This window comes from Rhinopithecus bieti, unplaced genomic scaffold (genome assembly GCF_001698545.2).
Source record: "Rhinopithecus bieti isolate Rb0 unplaced genomic scaffold, ASM169854v2 scaffold_20964, whole genome shotgun sequence".
NCBI classification, from domain to species: Eukaryota; Metazoa; Chordata; class Mammalia; order Primates; family Cercopithecidae; genus Rhinopithecus; species Rhinopithecus bieti.
In genome coordinates this window covers 114,929-125,819 of record NW_016809962.1, presented here as the reverse complement: position 1 = coordinate 125,819, position 10,891 = coordinate 114,929, and the positions used below count along the sequence as shown (strand labels likewise).

The 10,891-nt window shown below is 43.2% G+C and overlaps 1 protein-coding gene across 1 annotated transcript; it reads right to left on the bottom strand.

The window, feature by feature from the left end:
- Positions 1-777: 777 nt before the first annotated feature.
- LOC108541469 (elastin-like) lies at positions 778-7,342 on the bottom strand. Its single transcript, XM_017891022.1, has 3 exons — positions 7,172-7,342; positions 6,521-6,972; positions 778-859 (listed from the first exon to the last, which is right to left on the bottom strand). The coding sequence occupies exons 1-3, from the start codon at positions 7,340-7,342 to the stop codon at positions 841-843; spliced, it is 642 nt and encodes a 213-aa protein (XP_017746511.1). The 3' UTR covers positions 778-840.
- Between the last annotated feature and the right edge of the window lie 3,549 nt (positions 7,343-10,891).

The following is a 10,891-nucleotide window of genomic DNA, read 5'->3' as shown; positions in this document are numbered from 1 at the left end:
TTATCTGAAATTCAAATTGAACTGGCAGTCTATACTTTATCTGGATACTAGTAACCCAGATACTAGTAATACATTTTACTGGTGAGAAAATGAGGACACAGAGGTTAAATAACTTGTCCAGGAACACACAGCTAATAAGAGGTAATAAAATGCTAAGTTTACAAAACAGTAAAAAGTAAATTTAGCCTACAAATAATTACAAATGGTAAAATATAAACATGTTTGTGGACTACAGCTGAAAGGAAACATGGGCAGGTGATACTACCAACAACATCAATTTACTGATCACTTATTTGGGCATTTACTCTGGGCACGGTGTTACAGCAATCTTCCACTCCCATTTTACAGATGAATAAAATGAAGAGTGAAATGTTTTACTCAGGGTCACTGAGGTAGTAAGTGCAGTCAGATTCTAACTCCAAAGTCCTTGCTTATATCATTTTGTCATCTTGATGTCCTGGAAGATATTTTTTCTCTCAGGTGCAGTTCTATCAATGTTGATTTAAATTTTTTGTGTGATAAAATACATGTTCAAGGACATATGAAGATTTCAAAGAGATCTGCAGAGCCTAGTCCTCAGGATTTGATGTGGTCTAAAGCCCTTCCTAGAGCCCACCAAATGAAACATTTGAAAGAAAAAGAAGTTGTGATGCACATTTCTTGCTCCAAGATTGCAGTGAACACTGAAAACTTCTTCACAAATGGTGATTTTATTCAACTTCATTCAGAAAATAGAAATGCGTACTCCATACTTATCCTTTCAAAAGTGAGATTCCTCCCCCATGTATGCCTCTCACTAAGCTCCTCCACTTTCTCTATACACTTTGGAGTGTGAACTTGTTAATTCCCTCGAGTCAACCTGTTAGGAAGAGATTATGAATGTTTTTAAGCCAACCATATGGGAAATTGCACTTGTACCACAAACATAAAAGTGCCTCAATGCTTTTGCAGTGCAAGCAACACCTATGCTCTATATACAATAGAAAATTTTAGGATGATTACCTTTAGGTGTCAGTTTAATTTTTCCTTGAGAGTTTATCCCACATCAAAAGTTTGTGTTTTGATTGTTTATTGTGAAAGAGGCAGCTGGCCCTAGGGCTGCCTGCGATGCCTTTACCACAATTTGCTTTTGTTTTCCCCTCTTGATAATTACCTCATGACTAAACCACTCACTAGTCCATGTAGAGGAGTACCGCAGAAATGAAAACACACCTGTTTAAATAAAATATTTATAAAGGAGCCCTAAAATGTCACTGAAGTAAATGCAAATTAGATCTTCACATATTGTGCATCCAATATGCCACTAATTCCTTAGAAGACTCTTTTTCCTGATTGCAATTAACACTAATTTTAAAAAATTAATCCCATTGTGCATAATCACACCAAGGTCTATTCATAAACATCCAGTGTTTCAAGATGGATTCTCTTTTGACTACCTTAGAAAAATTTGAATCAAGGCTAATATTTAATCTTGATGATTATTTTGGAGGTTTTCTCATAGAAATTATATTTAATTATTATTTTACATGTACATTTTCTAATAAGTGACTTGACTATAACATAAGGTGACATTCGTGAAGGTTCTATATTCTGACCTTTTAATGACACTCTATTTAGACAAGATTTTTCTTGATTGGTTTGTTTTTTCCCCTCTCAGATTGGATGAACATAACAGAGCCTTATGACATGTTCAACGAGCCCTCAAAATAAAAATTTGGGATAATGTTGTGAAAAGAAAGTTAAGAATCAGTTGATATGGGTGCTAGCTGTACAGGGTAACAGTGAAGGTTCCTGGTATTTGATACTATCTTTCCTAACTTTGCAAGAAACAAATGTGAGCTGAGCTGAGAAGCGTTAGGTGGATGCATTCTTTGCCCAATGGTCTCAAAGGTTGTTCTCTACTTGGCTGCACATCAGAATCAATAGATGAACTTTAAAAATACTGATACCAGGCCCATTTCCCAGAGACTGTGATTTAAAACTGGTCTAGGGTGCAGCCCAATCGTTGGTAGCTTTTGTTGTTGTTGTTTGTTTTTTCTGTTTGTTTGTTCCAGCTCCCTAAGTATTCCTAATGTACAGCCAAAGTTGAAAACCAGTGATCTAGAAAAAGCTTTTCTTGAATAGAGTAATATTTACGTGGAGAGAAGAGTCAATAATCACGAGTCTTAAGGCTCTGCTTCACACTCTGACCTGCTGAAGCTTTTCTAGACCTTGGGTACAAACACAGAGAACATGCAGAAAAATCTCCAGAATATGGAGTTGGAACATGAATGGAAAACCAGTATCCTGGATAACAGAATTCATAATCAAAAATACTAATCTGAATCTTTATAACTACACAGAATGTGACCTACACTTGGGGATTAAATCTATCATACAAGTACAGAAGAGAGAAAGTAGGTCTAAGTGTGGCTCTTACGAAAGATACCTAGTTATTCATTGACAATAACTCCTCAGTTTTCAGTATATGTGATGTGACTACCTAAGAAGCTATTTTAACTTAGACCCAATTCTTCTTTTAAATGGACTCCATGGCCCTGAGCTAGTTTACTTCTCCGCACTTCAGTTTACTCAGATATATCAATCACTTTTAACCATGGTTCTTGAACTTTAATGTGCCTACAACTCTCACCTGAGGATCCTGTTAATATACAGATTCATATTCAGTGGGTCTGGGACATAAATGAGATTCTCCGATTCTAACAAGCTCCCAGAAGCTGCTACTGCTGCTGGAACACAGATGAGTGCTTAGAAGACTTATGAGGACTAGTGAAATGACCTACATAAAGTGCTTGGCACAAACATGGTTAGCACCCTACAGAAGAAAAGACTTAAAAAGAAAATGATAAAAACATGTTTAAGATCTAGACATTACATGATACAATCCTCCTTTCTGTTCCTTGAACAGAGCGGATCTAGAGAAGTTAGGATAGGTTACCTCCTAGTAGCTAAAGGTGTATGATGGAGAAGAGGGATAAGACTAATGCTTTTTGACCAAAAAAAGTATAATCAAGATCCATGGGCAGAAATTTAAGAGACCTTTTAATTCCCTACAAGGAAAACCTTCTAACAATACATGCTGTTCTACAACCAATTAATCTTCTTGACAGCGAAGTCTCCAGTTATAAAATACAAGCATAGAGCAATTGACATTAAAGAGGATAGTCATACCTCAGGTCACTGTTTAACTGAAAAACAGCCTGGCTATCTAAAGAGGCATCACACACTTAATGTGTTACAAAAAGTTAAAATAAAATAAAAAATAAGCTTCATGATTTCCCTCCTCACCCCTACCTTCTTCCTGAAGACTTCCACTTGTACATGGAATTTTAGGTCAAAAGCCTTTGAAGCTTCCTTAGTTGCCCTTCTCTCACCTTTCACATCTCTTCCTTCAATAAATACTTGTGGCTGTACCCACAAATTGTGTTCATAATCCAATTACTTCTCATCACCTCCATTGCCACTATCGCTGTTGAAGTCACTGTCACCTCTGTCTGGATTTCTGAAACAGCTTCCTAAGAGGTTTCTCTGACTTCATCTTTGCTCTTCAACATAGCAGTCAAAGTGTTGTCACTTCTCCGCTCAGTACCTTCTAATGGCTTCCTATCTCATTCAGAGTAAAATCCAAAGTCTTTATAATGGTTTACAAGACTCTGCATGATCCACTCTCTCTAACCCTTGACCATATGTCTTACCACTCTCCATCTCTTTCACGCCTCTCCAGCCACCTCTGAAGTCACCATTTCTAGAATCATATCAATAATGCTCCCACCTCAGGGCCTGTGCACTTGCTCTTCCCTCTGCCTTAAAGGCTAGTCTCTGAGGCCTGCAAGTTTATGTCCCACATCAGTAACACATAAAACACCATAAAAGCAACCAACAGCACATTCTAATTGCTTTCTATGGATGAAAGTGCTCACACTCAGCACTTTACTTTCCACAAGTTGGTACAGATGACAGACTGTGTGAGGCACTTCAGTTCCAATTGTAACTTAGGCTTATTTTTTAAAATCACAATTGCATCAAGTCCTCTGTGAACACCAAGTCAGGGAAATCTGGGTGCTGTACTCCCCCAACAGGGCACTATAACTACCCGGACAAAAAAATAACCTTTCTGATGGCTCAGGCCCACTGGTCTGTGCCCTAGTCTTTCCACACCTCTGAAAAAATGAGTAAATTTCCTAGATGCAGGGTCACTTTGCTCTCCACAGGAAATTATATCTTTTTTCTCCTTTTATAACCAAAGTCCTTAGTTGAGCTTGAGGAAACCTAGCTATCACTGGGTGGCCGTGAATGGACAATAACAGAGAAAGCTAGGACATGGCATTCAGGTGGATTCCTTTACAGAAAAAGAAGTCATCCTTTTACAGAGATGACTCTCTCTAGGAACCCATGTCTCAGGTCTGCTGTGCATGGTTGTTCTGGTTCACACTATCATAGCAGGGACATTCACACAGTGTTGTGTGGTGCAGCTTTTCTAGCTACTCAGCTTTTAGGGTTCGGAGATTAAAGTCACTCTTGCTTCAGAAGGCTGAAGACAAATGCATCTGATGTAAGAATGAATGTCGACAAGGCAAGGAAGGAGGGAAATGAAGGGAGATTTGGAAATGAAGGGAAAAGCGTCCTGAAGGAGACGGTGCACTTATGTAATCTTTGGCCTCATTTCCTCTCACCTAGCACTCGAACCCCCCACCCCCATCCCTTCCCTCATGAGCTGGCTACTTTCCAACACAAACCAAAGAGCCAGAGGGGCATGGGGCTACTTCAAAACCCTGTGTCCTAGTTTAAGAAAGGAGAGCACTAATATCAGGAACTCAGAGCAGCAAGGTCGACTCCTATCTATAGCTATTCCTCAGCCAAGGACTCAGATTTACTCTTGTAAGAAGTCTTCTTAGTGACTCTTTCTCAGGGGTTGCCTGGTGTAGGGGCTGAAGAGAACCTGAAAACACAGGATCCAGCCCCTGGATTAAAAGGAGCAGAGACAGAAAACTGGCCAAAAATATGTGATTCGGAGATAGGCCTCATCCATCTTCTCTTGTAAAGCCAAAGACAACTGCATATGTGGGATAACAAGGAAAACTCGTGGTCGGGTCAGAGGCAAGGAAGTGAGATGTTTCAATACTAACACTTGCTTTGGGCAAAGCATGTAAAATAATTGTCCTACTGCTGCTGCTTAAGGACGAACTTCCCCAACTTAGAACACCTTCGATAAATTTATATATAACCACTGGCAATGGAAAACAATATTTTTTCTTTTTCAATAGAAAAAAAGCCTCCAGTAGGGAAAATCTGATATAAACTTTTAAATGTTAGCAGATGACTTCACCCCACACACCCATCTTGAATATATCAAGGAGATACTATTTAAGTCTGGCTCAGTGTGACACTCGTTATAAATCAAATAATTCTTTAATTTATCTTTTGGATAAATGGATTTTTATATAATAAATTGGTTTCAGCTCGTCCATGATACTTTGCAAGGCAATAGCTCATTTCCAATATTTATACATAGCAATATCAAGAGAAAGGCCATTTTCTCATCCCATTTTTAACAATCCAACCACAATATGCTTTTCTGGTAAGTACTTAGGTTGGGAGAATATTCGAGAAAACTATTTCTCCAGGTGAGAAACATCTCAAGCAAACATTGGAAGGAATGCATTTTCCACTAGCCAGTAGTGGATAAGACGACCTGGGAGACACAGGGAACTCGGGGAAAAGCAAATGGCTCCGCTAAAACTCCCTCCTCCAACCTTAATTGGTCAAATGCCAAAATAAATGAACTTTCCAAAGTTAAGAGCTTTGCAACTTTCACTAGGAATAACTACAGGTGCATAAGCCAGGACCGACGAGCCTACGGACCCCAGTATGGCCGGCGGTAGTCGCTGGTTGAGCCTAGCTCCCAGGCCCAGGCCACCTCCACGCCGTGCGACCCGCCGGGAATGGGTTCAGGCCCTTCTGCCCAAGACCAGAAGCTCCCTGTCCCCGGCCCAACGCCGGATCTCGTCCCGCCCTTCTCACCCCAGACCAAGGAAAGGAACTAGACGCTCAGGAGAAACGATGAGCAGCACCCGGTGGGATTCGGCCCCAGCCCGGGGCAGTCCCCAACTCCCAACTTCCCAGAGTTTCCTTCGGCCTCGTCCCCCCTTCCCACGGCTCCGAGGCCGCCACGGCCTCACCTGGCTCTGAATGCAGATAGCCCAGGAAGTGGAGAGCGTAGCTCGGAGCTAGGGAGCCGCCCCCAGGAGCCCTGGCGATGGGAGCGCAGGTGGCGGGCGTGGTCCCTCCAACCCTGCCCCAGCCGACCCGGACTCGGCCTGCGTGCAGTAGCCACCGCCCGGGTCCCCGCCTGGCTACAGCATCAGGCCACAGTGCAATGGTTCTTGATCCCTCTCCTGGCTCGGTGGCCACCCCCCGCCCTCTCCCAGTCCGCGCCGCTCTTCTGCCTCAGGCCCCGGTGCGGCTCCAAGTCCCAGCCCAAGGCCCTTGGGTCCCTTCAGGCAGCAGTGGTGGCACTCACCTGGGTCGCGGAGCCGGGGTCTGGCACGGTCCCGCAGGTGGTAGATGAAATCCTGGCAGCTGTCGTGCTCCAGGGCCCCACGGGCACAGAGCTCGGCCAGCAGCTGCAGCGCCTGGTGACAGAGCGCGTCCCTGGCCCCGGGCATCGCCCCCCCGCATCCTCGGACCGCGCCGGGCAGGCGGGCGCAGGAGACAGCCCTCCGCCTGCCAGCTCAGAGCCGCCGCTTCCGGGCCGTCGGCGCTCACCGCCAGGGACCCGCCGGGAAACGGTCCGAGCCCGATCCCGAGCCTCAGACCCAGCCGGCCCGGCCTCCCACCGGTTGCATGCAGCTCTTCGCCAGCCGGTCGGTCAGGCTTTCTCTGTCTCCCGCCGGGTCCCTCCGTCCCTCCCCCGACACCGAGGAGAGGCGGCGCCGCACAGCCCAGAGCGCCTCTCTGCTTGCGCTCCGCCCGCTACTCGCTGCCACCGGGGGGCGGGGCCGGGTCAGGAGTGCGCGCCGCAGGGTAGACTCGCGGCGGCCCCAGACGGGGACCTGGGGTACTCCCCGGCTCCTGGCCGAGCGAGAGACTTGGTTTGGGACCTCGTGCCCAGAGTGGCCGCGCCCCGGCTTGGGGAGTGTGAGCGGGTGCGCGCTCCGGGCGCTGGAGCTACTCCACCCCTCAGCCCTGATGCAAACCAAGCACCCGCTTCCACCACCCTGCGTGTGTCCGAAGCACGTTCTTGGATGCCTGGTGCAAAGATTGCAATCTGGGCACACCCGCCAGATGCGCAGAACTGAGTCCCTGCTTGGAACTTGGAAAGAGCTGCCTGGGTTTGAACCATGGGCCTATGGGTGTCAGATGCCCAAATGCAGGGTTTGGGTCCAAGATTCGCCAACAAAGGAAGGATTTCCCAAGCACAGGCCCTTTTTGACCACCGTGGTGATTTGGAGAAGGTGGAGGTTTTAGGTCAGAACTAAGATCAAATAAATAAACGACTCCTGGGAAAGACTCTGAGGCTTACCTGGGCGTCTTAGGTCCCGGTTAGTTTTCTAAGCAACCATTCGGAAATCCAAACATTGCCAAAGTGTCTTCAGCACCCAAGGAGGAGTATCACAGAATCTTGGAGAGTTGGAAGGAACCTCAGGGCACCTTTCATCCACCCATCTTTTCAGCTTTTCAAGCAATAAAGCCTAGAAACAACCACGAAGTACTGTGTGTGTGTGTCACTGTGCCACAAGCCTTTTAGGTGCATAATCTCATTTAATTCTGTACATAGTTCAACGAGGTCTGTGTAACTGTTATCGTCATTTTACCAATGAAAAACTAGGGGCTGGGAACTCACAAAGGTGTTACTTGCTCAAATTCACACATGATGAAAGTAGTTTTGATCTTCTTTCTTTCTCTCTCTTTCTTTCCTCCTTCCTTCCTTCCTTCCTTCCTTCCTTCCTTCCTTCCTTCCTTCCTTCCTTCCTCCCTTCTTTTTCTTTTGTCTTTTTTATAATACTGGTATTCAGGGCCCCACTCTAGAACAATTACAGTAGGATCTCTAGAACTGGTAACTATCATTCTTAGCCATGAGGTTGTGCTGTCTCTACGGACATCTCACAATTCATATTGCACAGAAAGGTAATTTGGGACCCCATAGAATGCTCATGCAACAGGCAAGCTTTGAAATCCTGCTGTGAATGGTACTAGGGTTTCAGGGAACTTATATGGGAATAGCAGAGAAAATGCAAAGCTGTAAAGGTAAAGATGCCTCCAGAGAGTTGCAAAGAGACAAGCAGAGGAAGGAGAAACCAGCTTTAAGGGAGCCTGTAGGGGAGGTTGAGCAGATGCTGTTTCTTCAAAGGGGGGAACCCCTAGAGAAGGAGAAAAAGGCCATGAACAGAGAAGGTGACACCAGAGATAGTGTGATGCTGGGGGTGGGGGTTGGGGAGCCGTATAGTAATGGTGAGAAGGTATGTGTGTTGAAGCACGTAAAAATATTACACTAAAGGCCATGAACAGAGAAGGTGACACCAGAGATAGTGTGATGCTGGGGGTGGGGTGGGGAGCTGTAAAGTAATGGTGAGAAGGTATGTGTGTTGAAGCACGTAAAAATATTACACTAATGCCATTATGTCAGTGAGGAACTGAAAGCAACACATTCAGTTAAAAAATGACTTTCATAAACCAAGCAAGAAATGATGAAGGCCTAAACCAGGCCAAAGGCATTAGCTGATTGCTAGAAACATCCAAATTTGAAAAACATTTCAAGTATTAAGTGACAAGATTGTAACAAATGGAATAAGAAAGAAGCAAAATGCACAAATGTTTCAAAACGTTACATGGGTCATATGTGCTCACACCCTAATAACACTTTGAAATGCAAGCCTAGAGTTTAGGAGAGAGGAAAGACTGGCAATCATCATTGGAAAGGTAGAAATTGAGTTGCCACATGGGATGATTCCTTCAAGAAAGAAGAGTTGAAGAAATGAAAGAGCAGATTGGAAGGTAGCAATCAGAGAAGGAGGAAAGATTGTACAGAGGGGAGTCATAGTGGTCATGGGAGGAGGAGTGTTTGGTAGAGGAGTGATCCACAACATCAACTGTAAACTCTCAAATATAGCTTAAGGAGAAAAAACTAAAAAGTGTCCTTTGGATAAAGGTGTCCTTTTGGATAAAGCAGATAGTAAGACATTCAAGATTTAGACAGACTAGTTACAATGCAACCAACCTTGTACAAGTTAACATTTTTGTGCCTAGGGTTTCTCATCTTATTTCAAAGATAACGTGTATCTTTGGATTGTTGCAAAGATTACATAAAGCAATATGTTTAAAGTGCTTATAATAGTGCTGCCACATAGTATGGGCACAACCCATATGTGTTTTTGTTGTTTCTGTTATGTTTCTACTACAATGTACTAGGTGCTAAACACACTGTCTTAATCTACTACTTACAACATCCCAAAGTGGTTGATAGTATTATTTCCTATTTTACAGGCAAAGAAAGTAAAATCAGGTGGTTAAACAATGTGTCCAAGGACAAATTGACAGACTGCTTCCAAAGACAGCTACAGCCATCCCTCCCATTCCATGTGTCCTTTTGGAGTGTGTGAGTTAACTACTCTTCCCATGAACAAGTCAAGTCTATTCCCCTTCTCCTTGAATTTAGGCCTGCCTTGTGACTCACTTTATTCAACAGAATGTGTGTAAGTGAAATTCTGAGCTGAGTCTAGACTTGAAAAGATCTTGCAACTTTTAAAGGATATCTTGCTGGAGAGGGGTCCAGAAGAATGAGGAAAAAATGTGGGAAAGGAGATACTGCTATAGAGTGAACTGTGTGCCCTGAAAATTCTGCTGTTGAAGCCCTAATTCCTGATGTCACTGTATTTGGAGGTTGGACTTGATTAAGAATAAACTAGGTCATAAAGGTAGAGTACTGATCCAATAGGATTAGTTTCTTTATAAGAATCATCAAACCAGTTGGCTATAAGTATTTGGGTTTATTTCTGGGTTCTCTATTGTGTTCCATTGGTCTGTAAATCTATTTTCATACCAGTACCATGCTGTTTTGGTAACTATGGTCTTAAAGTATAGTTTGAAATCAGGTAATGTGATGCCTTCATATTTGTTATTTTTGCTTAGTCTTGCTTTGGCTATGTGGGCTCTTTTTTTGGTTCCATATGAATTTTAGAATTGTTTTTTGTAATTTTATGAAGAATGATGGTGGTATTTTGACGGGAATTGTGTTGAATTTGTAGATTGCTTTTGGCAGTATGGTTATTTTCACAATATTAATTGTACCCATCCATAAGCATGGGACATGTTTCCATTTGTTTGTGTCATCTCTGATCTCTTTCAGCAGTCTTTTGTAGTTTTCCTTGTAGAGGTCTTTCACCTCCTTGTTTAGGTATATTCCTAAGTATTTTATTTGGAAAAGACGCCCTATTCAACAAATGGTGCTGCAATAATTGACTAGCCACATGTAGGAGAATGAAACTGGATCCTCATCTCTCACCTTATACAAAAATCAACTCAAGATGGATGAAGGACTTAGATCTAAGACCTGAAACTATAAAAATTCTAGAAGATAACATTGTTAAAACTCTTCTAGACATTGGCTTAGGCAAGGATTTCATGACCAAGAACCCAAAACAAATGCAATAAAACAAAGATAGATAAATTTCTGGGACTTAATTAAACTAAAGAGCTTTTGCATGGCAAAAGAATGGTCAGCAGAGTAAACAGACAACTCACAGAGGGGAGAAAATCTTCACAATCTATACATCTGACAAAGGACTNATTGTTAAAACTCTTCTAGACATTGGCTTAGGCAAGGATTTCATGACCAAGAACCCAAAAACAAATGCAATAAAAACAAAGATAGATAAATTTCTGGGACTTAATT

Bases quoted from the DNA above. Each gene is read 5' to 3' on its own strand.
- LOC108541469 (XM_017891022.1), bottom strand. From the start codon at position 7,342: ATGGTTCAAACCCAGGCAGCTCTTTCCAAGTTCCAAGCAGGGACTCAG. The intron at 6,973-7,171 runs GTAGCTCCAGCG...GGCAGCGAGTAG, and splicing joins CATCAGGGCTGAGGGGTGGA to CGGGCGGAGCGCAAGCAGAG.